General features: G+C 44.2%; 1 protein-coding gene across 2 annotated transcripts in view; it reads left to right on the forward strand.

The window, feature by feature from the left end:
- DPP6 (dipeptidyl-peptidase 6) overlaps positions 1-13,430 on the forward strand; it is a 528,921-nt gene that overhangs the window by 305,728 nt on the left and 209,763 nt on the right. The window contains exon 7 of one of the 2 annotated variants that reach the window (XM_012654154.1): positions 12,939-13,020. The exons of the other annotated variant lie outside the window; for it this stretch is intronic. Coding sequence (XP_012509608.1) covers positions 12,939-13,020 — 82 coding nt within the window. The remainder of the gene's footprint in view (positions 1-12,938; positions 13,021-13,430) is intronic. 2 annotated transcript variants of the gene reach the window in all.

The raw sequence follows: 13,430 nt of genomic DNA on the forward strand, positions 1-13,430 counted from the left end.
GAAAATATCGGTCAGTACTCAAGTTGCAAGAAAATTCAGAAACAAAAAATAGCAGTTTCTAACACCACATGGGTGTTAAGGACAAAATTCAGATTTGTGGAAGAAGGACTCTTATTAAATAGACACAAGGGAAGATTTATATATCCAAGCAAAAGTGTAAACACACTGTTCTCCACTTTACATTAACCAGGACTTTCTCCAATCACTTGATTTCTCTGCATGTGACCTTTAAGAGCTTTGGCCGGGCAGTAGTGAGTGACGATATGTAGAACTCTGCTATCTAGCAAAATATATCCCCTACTTACTCTGTCTCTCTCTCAGATACTTGCAACATCATATCATTTCATATTTAAATATTAAACATTACATATTTCTCATATGTAGTATTATATCCATCAGTATTATTCTGAAAGTCACATGGACTTCCTTTTATAATAGAAATCAATTTTAAGAAAAAATGCCACATCGCTTTATTACATAGCATTGACATTTTGGGGTATGACAAACTCAGAGCAATAATAGAATAGAAACTGGTAAGTGTTCAAAGGCATTCTTTTTTCCAAGTCATCTTCTGTGGACATTGTTGCCCTAACTTTGTTCACCTACTGATATTTTTCAGGCACAAAACAAAATTGCACAAAAAATTGTCTTCCTGTAGAATTGTAGGTGGCTTTTTAAAGCCACATTCTGTATCTGTGAAAATAACGAACTTAGACATAGCCTCCTTCTGCCTGGACTTACTCTCTCACTTTGCAGACTGGATGTGGGGGAGCGTTCCTTTATTTAGAAAATAGATTTCTAGGTCGAGCACACAGGTACCGTGTGCCCTGTGCCTTGCCTAACAGCATGGTGCAGGCGGAGGACTTCAGCTCTGCAGCCACAGAGACCTGGACGTGAACCCCATCCTGCCTTGGTCTTTGGGCTGTGTGACCTTTAGAGAGTTGTTTGCCTTCCACAGGTCTTAGTTTCCATACTTTTTAAAAAGATGATAATAATGCCCACCCCATGGGCTCGGTATGAGGATTAAGTGAAATGACAGGTGTGACGCACACAGCAGAGAATTTCGCTTCTCCAGAGGTGAGAGCGTAGTTCTCGATAGAGTGTGCCAATATATATTTGCAGTCTTGTAATTGAGTATTGTTAGACTTCACTTCCTGGCCAACTCAAAGCTTTCTGCTACAAGTAGAGGAATAGTATAATATACAATAATACAGCTCTCTTTAATAAAACTGTTTCCAGTTTCGAGGCCAAGGTTGTTTCCAGTTTCCAGTTTTGAGTTGTTTCCAGCTTCTCTTGGGGTGAATACCCAGAAGTAGAATTCCTGGGTCTTACAGTAAACGTGCGTTTAGGTTGGTGAGAAATTGCTAGTCATCCAAAGTGGCTGGACATATAGAGCCCCAGCCCCCTTTTCTTAACTCGCTGCCCAACAGGGCTAACTCTCCTGACCCCCGTCCTCCGCCCAGTCACCATGCATGGCCAGAGGAATCTGCCACGCACAGCTGTGGGGAGAAGCCTCTGGGCTCCCTGCACACAGATCTGTGCCCCCGATGGGGGACACACCGTCCCGTGTCTTCCCTTCTCACAGGCAGCTGGGGCCTCATGGAGGATAGTTCCTGGCCTGCAGGAGCAGCTGCCCGACTGTGTCGTCGCTCATCCCCACGAATGATCACTTTGCAGCCCCTTGTAAATGACAGGTCAGCGTTGAGAGTCAGCAGAGGGGCCAGCTAGGACATGAGAGGCGGGAGGCTGCCGTGGCCCGTTTCTAGGGGCCGACGAATGAACACAGAGACAAAAGACACAGACACACACAAAGATGGTACATGACTGCAGCCACTACAAAGAGACACAGACACACAAAGACGGTATAAGACTGCAGCAACTACAAAGAGACACAGACAGACAAAGACGGTATATAAGACTGCAGCGGAACTTCTTGCTGTAGTTTCTTTATGTATAACACAGCCTGTTTGGCAACTGTCCCACCGCAATTTCTTTGTTCCCACACTGTCCCAACTCAACACGTCCCTGTTCCTTGTTTCGTCTCCAGGGAGCAGATGTTTGCATCTAAACTCTCTAGCCCCTCCTGTTTGCAGGGTCAGGGTGCCCTGGACTTGCATGCAAGGCCAAGACATGTTCTTGAGAAAAACAAGGAAACATTCCCAGACAAAGTGTCCTCTACAGGAGGCGGAGCAGAAACTCTCTCGTGGGCTCATCTCGCCGCTGGGGGATGAACCTCGGGAGTGGCTGAGAAAGCCCCCGTCCCTGCCCACTCGGTGAGGCCGTTTCTTCTTGGCCAGATTGCAGAGGGAACGATTTCCTTTCAAGAACTGTCGCTCTTGGTTGTCCACCTAAGGAAGGGCAAAGGCAAGAGCAGAGCTGTGCAGGGGGCGTGCCTGTTGCTTCAAAGCTTCAAGAAAGAGCGTGGAGCTGCCCATGCCCACACAGTCTGTGTTTATCTGCTGACAGCTGGGTTCCCACATAGGGCCAGAAAAAGCCATAAGGCAGTTTTTCTTGGGAGGACATTGTAGGTTTTCAAACTTTCATACCCTTGCTTTTATCATAACTTGACGACCACACCACGAGCAAGAGAGGCAGGCAGTGTTGGGCCTCCCTGGGGTTTGATGATTTGCAAAGCACCCCCAATAGTCTGTGTATTTGGCTCTAAGTGTCTCCAGAGCCACCCACTGTGGACAGTACAGAAGAGGATAAGCTGTGGTGCTTCTTCATTAAGAAGGCCCAGTCCCGAGGAGAGGCCCAGAGAGCCCAACAGCACAGTATTCGGAGGCCGTGATGCAATTGTTCAGTAAGCCAAGGCTTTCTGGCTTCCCGGGACTCAGCCCCGACGGCAGCACACCTGCAGGAAATGAGACGTGTGGGCAAGGCTGCCGTGCACACTGCCTGGCCACAGCACTCAGGGTGAAGAGAAGCCACAGGGAGCTGTTTCTGCTTGTCCAAACAGAAATTCATCTACCCCTAGCCTGCAGCTGTCTTTTTCACGTCCAGCCAAATGGATGAAGGTGGCCCAAGCTGGCAGGGAGGGTTCCACTCTTTAGGGTTAACCTTTTCATAACACAGTTTACGAAAGACAACCACGTTCCCAATTACTGATGTGAAGGTCAATTTTTTGCACCTCTTTGTACATCCTAACTGTGATTGACCACACTATTGCCCAAAGGGAAGTGTCTACGGGCCTTTAGAAATGCTCGGAGGGGCTCTCAGGGCAGTGTGGATGTGCACACTCGCAACTTCCCAGGTGCCAGTACCGCACTAGGTGCGTGGACTACAGGGGGAACCTTGCTGATTCTCAAGGAATTTCCTGTGTGGCCGGAGAAGCCACACTCATTAGAGAATGACTTAATTGCCTTTGTCCTCCTACTAGACTGTATCAGAACTGTGCAATGTAACATCCTGGAGTTAAAATATAATTTTAATCAGTATCTATGGCACGTGAGCTTAAAGTTCACTCCCCAGTGCCGACCTCTTACCACACCTTGAGGAGCCGCCCCTCCCCCAGGCTGAGCCACGCCCAGAGCAGTGCTGTGATGATGACGACCCGCTCCACAGCTGGGACTGCAGGGTCCTGACTGTGTCGGGTGTCGCCCAGATTGGCTGGCTGCGGAGAGGCTGCTGACCTTAAGTCAGTCTGTCCAGAAGGACCGAGCCTTCTCCCCCGATCGCGTCGGCAGCATCCATCACTCTCAGCACGGCTCCGGTCTCGGCCTTCCCGGTTCACAGACAGGCAGCCTAAAGGGAAAGACGGCAACTAAACCGAAGGCCACAAAGGCGCCCTGGGCCAGCGTTACCCTCAGGCTCCGCCAGCCCGGGTCTGGGCGACTCCTGCAGCCCCAGGTGGTTTGAGGATTTTCTCCAGGAACTGAAAACCTTTCCCCAGGGCATCCTTACCCAAAGTAGTATCTGAAGAACAAGGTTGTTTCGGGCCCGTTCCTAATGAGCCCCTACCTTAAGATCAATATGAAAGGTCCGATATGACTCAGACATCCAAAGGAATGACACAGGAGGTCTAGGGGAAAGTCTGCAGTCGGGACAGGAAGGGATGGGTGACCAGGAAGCCATCCGAGAATGAGCGGTGAGCTCTTACCGTGGAAAAGGAGAGGCTCCTCCTCCACAGGCCTCAGACACATCAGCGAGTGACCGTATCCAGCGCCCGGCTGCCAGGGAAGGCACAGCAGCCGAGACGTGGCATCTTCACCCGGGTCCCGCTTTGCTCATTAGCTGCAGCATCTAAATGCCCCAGAGATGCTTTTCTTCTATCCCTTCATTGCTATTGTGCTTTCCCAAGTATTGCTTTTCATTCCCTGCCTGAGCTGCTGGAGATTTAGCGTTGCGTGCTTCTCTGTTTTTCTCTAGTCCCATGTGTTATCACCAGGTTTGAGTTTTTTTTTTTTTTTTTAGGTCAGTACACACTATTAAATTGGTTTAAAATAATTCCATGGAGGGCCTCATTAGTGAGATAATAGATGCAGCTCTTGGTGAGAAGGGAGAATTCACCAGGGACCACAGTGACAGAGCCCAGGAGTGCTGCCTCCCTATATACATGTTTGTAGAACATGCTAGAACATGCGTGTGCATGCTTTCAGTTCCTCGGGCTGCATAGAGCTCCTGTGTGCACCCTGCATTCCCACTGCTCATGCCGAGAGCTGTGACAGCCACATCGTCAGCGGGCGACTCGTGGAGACCCAGGTGCTGTCTATTTAGCTGGGCCAATTCTCAATCTCTGGTGTAATTTCCACACCACTTATGTTTACTGAAGCTACATCTTGAGTAAAGTGTTCCAGCAATTTGTTCTCGAGGCAAATGAGAGCAAATTCCTCCGAAGTCAGAGCTGATACCGGTGAATTGGTGGAGAAAGTATAAAGGCATCGGGGAAATGACCCTCGAAGAGAGGGAGCCACTGCCTTTCTGGACTGGCCACGTTCACATCTGTTCTTGTTTTAAAGGACTTCTCTTTGTCCTTTCAAAAACTCCAGTGTCTCCTGCTCTCCACGGCTGGGGTCTCATTGTGCTCCTGCCACATGCCAAAAAGAAATCACTGACTTACCTCCTGGCATGAATTCCCGGGCAGCTTTCTTAAGTCCTCTTGCTCTGCAATGGGATTTTACTGAAGGGCAGGAACAGACAAGCCCTTGAAGTGATCAAAAACGTGTTTATAATGCATGCGATGCAAGGTGAAACCTACGAGAGGGTAAATGGGCACTTAGCATGTCCACAGGGTTGCATATCCATCCTTAGTCCATTCTGACATTTCGTCACCCCCAAAATATGCTCCAAACCCATCCCCGTCCCTCTCTTATTTCTTCCTTTCACACAGGGTTGGTGAGCCCTGGTCTAGGTGCTGGGTATACAGTGACAAATAAGACACAAGCTCCCTTTTATTAAAAAGAATCCTTCCATTTCTGTAACTTTATTTAGTGCAGCCGGCCCTTCGTATCTGTGGGTTCTGCATCTGTGGTTTCAACTAACCTCAGATCGAAAATATTTAGAAATAAAAAATGGGTGATTGCATCTGTACTGAACACGTACAGACTTTCAAAATTGTCATTATTCCCTGAACAATACAGTATAACAGCTGTGTACATTAGCATTACATTGCGTTAGGTATTATAAGTGATCTAGAGATGGTTTAAAGTGTACGGGAGGATGTGCGCAGGTTATATGCAAATATGGCACCGTTTTACATAAGGGACTGGAGCATCTGTGGATTTTGGTATCTGAGGAGGGTCCCAGAACCCATCCCACAGATACCGAGGGACGACGGCACTCACATTTGTGATCATGTGTGTTAAAGTGTCCCTAGGAATTGGAGGCGGTGTGAGCCACTAGTATTTCAGAACGAGCCCCAGCATCACTCATTCAGCGAGTGGAGCATCTCCGCCTGAACACGTCTCATCCAAATTTTCCACCAGGAGAGGAACCTCTGATACACCACAGAGTGTCAGAGACCTTTTAAAATTGGAAATTGGGTATATACTCAGATGTTGGCCTCTTGGGAAGTACACCCATGAGGATTCCTGTCCTCAAAAATTTAATCGTATAATTTAAGATATACACAAAATATGGCAATACAAATCTCAAAATGCAGCGTGAGCCTAACCCGTCAGTAAATGGAGGTTTGGCTAGATCCCATTATTAATCCATCCAGCCACTAATTCACTGCTCAGTTAATATCTGTTGAGCGTCTACTTTGAGGCAGGTACAGTTTCAGGACTGGGAGTGTGTCTGACATTTTTATATTTCCCACCAGGCTAAGCACGTAGGAAGAGTCAGAAAACAGAGATTATTTGACATTGAAGATTCTATTTTTTGATGTCTTTAGCCACAAAAGTTTAGGAGCCAGAAAAGCAATTTTTAGCTTTTTTTTTTTTTCTTCCAAATGCTGTTGTTGGGAAGCTTTTCAACCCCTCAAAATAGCTTAGGAAGATAAATGAGTAAACTTTGCTGCACTAATTTACTCTTCAGAATTCAACATGATTTATACCCTGTTTTGTTTATTGCTCAAATAAGCAAAATCAGAATGGATTGCATGATTATTCTGAGATATAGCAAGTCCAGATCATTTTATTCTTCTTTCATCATCTTTTTTACTAATCCATCTCCACCCTGGAGATGATTCATCACGGAACCTGCCGTGGATTCTTTAAAATAAATGAATAAATAAAAAGAAAGAAAAAAATGGGGGGGGGAGGCCACTTCAAATAATCAGCCCATACGTTCATGCACCCCTTTCTCCTCCCACCCCACCCCTGGGAATTTCAGAACAATCCAGTCCCGATGGAAAGTCATCCCAGACTGAACTGGGTCTTGGCCCCACGCGAGACAGTGGGACGGGCTTGTGCTCCGTGGACAAGCGCACGAGTGTGGAGAGAGACCGGGCGCAACGAGGACGGAGGGCGGCTTGGGGTTTGGCACGTCGGTGGGTTTGGCACGTCGTGGGGACGCGGCTCTCAAGGAGAGCGATTCCAGCATCAAAGTGGGACGGAAGTCAAGTTGCTCCGGGTGAGCGCGGTAGCAGTCGCAGGCGGGGGACAGCTGGTCAGGGACACGCGTCTGTCTCACGCTTTGCTGTCATGCGCTCAGGTGGGGGAACAGCCTTAGGCAAGAGCAGCAGTGAAGACAGAAAAGCCTGGCTGAGCAAAGTCCCCGCGTCTGTCGCATATCTGCTGGCTAAGCTCCTTGCTGCCTATCTTGACATACAGTGTCGAGTCCGGCCCTGTGAGTCAGGCGTCATTATCCTCGTTTTATACACAAGGAAACAAACTTCGGTTAAGGTCCTCTGTGGCCCAAGCCCTAGCTAATTCACAGCAGAATTAGAATTAAATCAACAGCTTCTTGGGATTCTTCCCACAACTTCACAGCTTCCTCCCCTGAGGGACACCCAGTGTGGTGTGTTCTTTCAGAGAGATTGGGGCCACTCTGGCGGGGAGCTCAGGGGCATCTTGGAGTCCTCTGTTTGACCTACAGAGACAGAGAGAGACTGAGAGGTGGAGAGATTCCCAGCAAAAAGGAAATAACTACATCTGTCGATGATGTTGGAGTTTACACAGTTTATTATAGAGTTGTTTCTCTTGATTTTCAGACCATCTGCAGGAGAAAGGGAGCTATCCTTCCCATTCTTCAGGAGAAGAAACCAAGGCTCAGAGGGTTGCACGGGTCGTGTGATCTGTGTCATAAACTTGGAGCTAGAACACCAACCCTTTGATTTCCAGTCTGTGGCTCTCCCGTTGCTGCCGCATGCCATGGAAACCCCTCTAATGTGTTGGGGGGTGTATTTTAGCTTTAGGGAAGAAGTAATTCTGCTGAGCACAGATGAGCAAAGGTGCTGAAATTGGATTCGTCTGTCACCATGGCGGACTGGCCCGGGCACTCACGCAGCTCGTGAGGCGCGTCATCCACTTGCGGATAGTTTCCCGTTGGCAGTGAGGGAAATTTACGTGTGTCAGACTGAGAGAGGTTAATCCCCTGCTCTTTCCGAGTATCTTAGACACCTACTGGAAATCACAGTCTGACAAAGTGAATTTCAATATTAATAAGGGTATGGAGTTTAAATACTTCGTTCTGATCTTCTACTCTGTCTTCTGTTGCTTAGAAAGTTCCAAATAAACCCAGGCCCAGTAAATTTGTTAGGCTTCTCTCTAAATTTGCAGAAGGACCTTAGCTGAGTGCCACCTCCATGGCCCATACCCGTTTACTCATTTGTTTGTTTATTCAGCTGCACATACCGAGTGCCCGTGCTGTGCTAGACATGGAAGTAATATTTTTTGAAGTTCCTAAAATCAACATCACGGTATGTTGGGAAGGAAATCATCTAACTTTTCATTCCTGTCTATGACGATTTTTATAACCAATGAGACATAAGCTATAAAATTCTTTTTAAACTTTGTATTTTGAACAATTTTAGACTTAAAGTTGCAAAATAGTGCATAAAAATTGCTTATATTCCTCACACCACGTCTCCCAACGTTAGCATACTCTAGAACCTCAGTGTAATGACCAAGAACAGGAAATGAACATTGGTACCATATTAAGTCATCTACAGACCTTACTCGAATTCTACACATTTTCTACAGCGTCCTTTCTGTGTCCCAGGACCACATGTTGCCTGTAGGTGTTCTTTCTCCTTAGCACACTCCAGTCTGTAGATTTCCTCAGTCTTTCCTTGTGTTTCATGACCTTTTGCTTTTGAAGAGGACTTATCAGTTATTTTTTCATAGTGTCCCTCAACTTGAGTTTTTCCAGTGTCTTCTCAAGATTAGAATGAGGTTATGCATTTTTAGTAAAAAACACCACATCAGTGATGTTTTGTCCTTCCCAGTGCATCATTTCAAAAGGGTGTTGATGTATCTCATTCCCAGTGATCTTGAACTTGATCACCCAGTTAACTTGCTGTCTGCCAGGCTTTGCCACGTGCACTTTCCATCCTTCCCTTTGTAGTTGTGAAGTACGGTAGGCAAGATGCTTTGAGACTGTGCAAATCCTGTTTCTCTTCAAACTTTCGCTCACTGATTTTATCATCCATCAGTGGATCTTATCTGCAACATTTATTACTGTGGTGTTATACAAAGGTAATTCTATTTTCTTCCTTCTGCATTTATTAACTGGAATTCTATTATGAAGTTCCTCATAATAATAATGTAAAGGAATGTTTGTTTATTTGATTTGATTTATTTGATTATTTATATTAGTGCAGATTCATGGATATTTATTTTATTTGATGGGTTAATCCAATACTATCATTAATTTTTATGTTGTTAAAATCGTTCTAGTGTTGGTCATTAAGAACTTCTTTAGGTTAGCTTCTGCGTTCTTTCAATAAGCAGCCATCTTTTTTTTTTCTTTTGAGTATTCCATTACTTTTTGGCCCCACAAGATGTTCCAGACTCATCCTGTATCTTCCCTGCCCCAGCCTGCATAGTTACCTCTCCTAGGAGCCCTGTTTCCTCGTATTGGACGATGGTGTTTAGAGACCAAGATCTGGACGCTGACGGTGCTCATTCATTGCTACTGGGTGTCACTGTTTCCAGGCCCTCTTGGTGGACAGATCTAGCACATGTATGTACATATATGTCCTAGATCTACACGTATGACATACGTACATGTATTAATATATACATATCTGTATGTATATTGAATGCCATGAGTGTATGTACACTGATACCTCTGAGTCCTGTCCAACTTCACACAGTTTATTTTAGCATTCCCCTTTTCCCTGTAACTTTGTTCTCCAGCAATGAAAAACCTGGCTCTCGTTATCTCTCATATATTAACATATTTGCGTATTTGTTCAATTCTGGTATACATATAGTTTCTGAATTGATCGTCCAAACCCTTGTGAGAAACACATTTACTCCCTGAATTGCAGCATTTATTTATAATTCTTTTTATCTTTAGCTTTATAGTATCCAGTTAAAATATTACTCCCAAAGCTACTTATGGTCAATTATTTCCTTCCCCACCCCCCTCGGTGTGGTTTTATATTTCATTTGTAATGGAGTTTTGTTCTTTTGTTAGTGTTTCTCTTTCGCTTTGGGTTCCCCAACATCCTGGTTGCTTTTAATTATTGTTTTATGTTGGGGAAAGCTTGGTATTGTACAAAAATCATACTCAGAGAAACGCCACTTCTTCCTCATCCCAGCAACTCTGTTCCGGATCATTCCTTCTTTCCATCTCTTTCTACCCAGTCCCATCTGGCTTCTGCTTTCTGCTTCCTCTATTTCTTTTTGCACAAATGACTTGATACATGTATATTTTCTTATATCTCTTTCTTATATAATAGATAGCACTATACATATCCTTTTGGGCTTTGCGTAACTCCTTGATGGCAATCACTCCATCTCAGTTTATGGAGATCTTCATTCTTTTGTGCACCTGTGCTGTACTTCATTGTATGGAGGTACTATAGTTTGATGGGGGATAAAATGAAAATATAATAATTGTATATATTTATGGGACATAGCGTGACATTTCAATGTATGTATACATTATGAAATGATTAAATGAAGCTAACAAACATATCCATCACCTTACATACTTATCTTTCTAAGTTGTGGTGCAACATTTAAAAATCTATCCTCTTAGCAATTTTGAAATATCCATTACGTTGTTATTAACTATAGTCACCACACTGTGAAGTAGTTCTAAAGAACCTACTCCTCTCGTCTAACTGAAACTTCGTACCCTTTGATCAACATCACTCCATCTCTCCCACCCCCAACCTCAGGAAACCACCTTTTAACTCTCTGCTATTTAACCTTAAATAAACCTTAAATATAAACCTTAAATTTAACCTTAAATATAAACCTCTCTATACTATTCAGCCTTAAAAAAGGATGTACCATAGTTTATTCAACCACATATTATTGCCAATATTTTATAATTACAAATAAAGCTGCAATGAATATAACCTTTTGCACAGGTATTTTTGTGTTGATGATGAATCTTCCAGATGTCCTGGAAATGGTATTGCTAGGTTAAAAGTTAAGTAGTATTTTATTACATATTGCCAAATTTCCCTCTTAAATGATGTACCAATCTGCATCCCTGCCAGCAAACTATGAGAGTGCCTGTTTCTCTACAGCCTCGCCAGCACCATGTGTCCTACTTTTCTTTCTGTTTTTGGCCAGTTTCATAGGTGAGAAATGGTATCTTGGTATAGTTTTCATTTCTATTTCTCTAATTTTGTGTGCATTTGAGTACTTTTTTTATATGTTTGGAGGCCATATTTATGTCTTTCTTGTGAATTTTCTGTTTACATGTTTTTCTCATATTTCTATCATTTTTCTGGTCTTTTGTAATCTCAATGTTTTTAGAGTCCTTTATATGTTAGGAATACTAGCAGTTCATCCATGGCACATGTTATGAATATTTTCTCCCAGTTTTTCAGTTGTCTTTTGTTCGTGATGTTTTTGCCAGGCAAAAGTTTTATGTTTTCTATATAGTCAAATTGATTCATCTTATATTTTATGGCTTCTGGATTTTGAGTCATCAAAGCCTTTCTCTATCCCAAGGGTCAAAGCAAATTCACCCACGTTTATGAAAATACTTGGAAACATTCAAAACGTACCAATGGTACAGTTTGTTAAAAATTCATCTGGAACCTGTGATATTAAGACTCCCTATGTCTTCTGAGTGCTTGGGCAGCCACCTTCCCCACTGAGTCCTGATGATCTCTGGCTTCCTTTAACTGACATCACGCCATCCATCTCCAGGCTTCGGGCTTCTCCAAGCCCAAGAACTGCATCTAAAACTACCCTGGGGCAGGGTGGGCTCTCACCCTCCTCAGCTCTTTTCACTCGAAATGTGTTCCCTGTTTTTTCCTGGTAGCATTATTCAGTAATTACTTTAGAATTTTCCACTGACTCAAGCCTTGCCCCAGCACGTCCTCACACACTTCACCTTCCTTCCCTTCTTGCCTCATCTCCCCGTCTCTGCAACCTCTGACGTTCAGCATCCTCCTTTGTCAAAGACTGTTCAGCCATTTTCTCTGCATGGATGGGTGAGCGCCTCCCCGCCCTGTCTTCAGCATAGGAAATATTGCAGCTGAGGGATAGGACCTGGCCCGCTTGGCAGAACACAGGTATCATTCCTCGTGTGGGGGGCATCATCCAAAAAATATGAAAATCAGTCTTTTCCTACGTGTCAGAGACGGCAGTGGCTATAAAACATACTGAAATATTTAAGAGTTTTAGAAGTGTTAGTTTTTTCATGTTTTCATCTTGCTCACCATGCCCTTTATATATTGTGACATTTAAGTACTTAGATAAGATTTTGTTATTGTGGTATTTTGCATTATCGATACATTAAGAATGAAAAATATAAGTGATGTTTCAAAGGAAAAAAATCTTTCAATTTACCCCCTCCCTTGCTCTCTCTCTCTCTATCTCTCTCTCTCTCTGTCTCTCTCTGTCTCTGACTCTCTGTCTCTCTCTCTTTCTAGACTTGGATCTATCAACACAAACCAAAGGGTTCATCTGTCCCAAGGCCACTGGTTCTGGAAGGTCATAATGGCCTGGCATTGTGCTTAGGAAAAAACTGTGTTCTAGGAGAACCAAAGATGGAGATATAAATTGTGGGGATTTATTACTGCGTGGCTATGCATTTTAATTTTTAATTTTGACTGTTCTTGGTATTTTAAAAATTGATCTATAGACCTCTCTGCATGTTCTTTCTTGATGAATATTTACTGTTTGGGTTAAGCAGTGATGGACCTATTTCAGCATCATATAAATAAATTATACACAGCTAAAGAAATCTAATGGAGACTGACTGAGACATACTGTTTAATATCACAGGAGCAAGCTCCTGAAATTGATGCCCTGGAAGGAGAAAGGAGTAAGCTATAGGTCGAGGATAAAATTCTTAAATCTGAACTTTTGGTTCCCAACATTTTGCTTTGTTTTTGTTTGTCTGTTCATTTTTTTTAGGGATCCTCAAAGTCTGGACCCACCAGAAGTCAGCAATGCAAAGCTCCAGTATGCAGGGTGGGGCCCCAAAGGCCAGCAGCTGGTAAGCCAATCAAGCCCCATGACCTTGCTTTGACTTTGATGATGTGTGTATTTTCAGGCTGAGTGTATTTCACTGTACTTAGCCTGCGTGTGGTGTGCGTGTGTGTGCGTGTGTGCGTGTACGTTAAATATGGAAGAAGTACACCGGGATATGTGAATATGTAAAATGGCTATTTCATTCTAGATGGTAAATTATCATAAAATTGGAACAGCGTGTGCTTTGGTCCCCACATGTGACATTCTCATGGTGGTACCCACCTATAGCTGTATATGTAGAGTCCAGATTGACAGTGAACTCAAGGAGATGGGACGTATCCGAACCGTGGCGTCACCGAGAGTTGCTCTCGGAGCTCAGGCTCCTCTCGGTTTGCTGGCCAGTGCGGAGCCAGCCGGTCACCTCCACATGCGGCA

This window comes from Propithecus coquereli, unplaced genomic scaffold, assembly GCF_000956105.1.
Source record: "Propithecus coquereli isolate 6110/MARCELLA unplaced genomic scaffold, Pcoq_1.0 Scaffold439, whole genome shotgun sequence".
Lineage (NCBI taxonomy): Eukaryota > Metazoa > Chordata > Mammalia > Primates > Indriidae > Propithecus > Propithecus coquereli.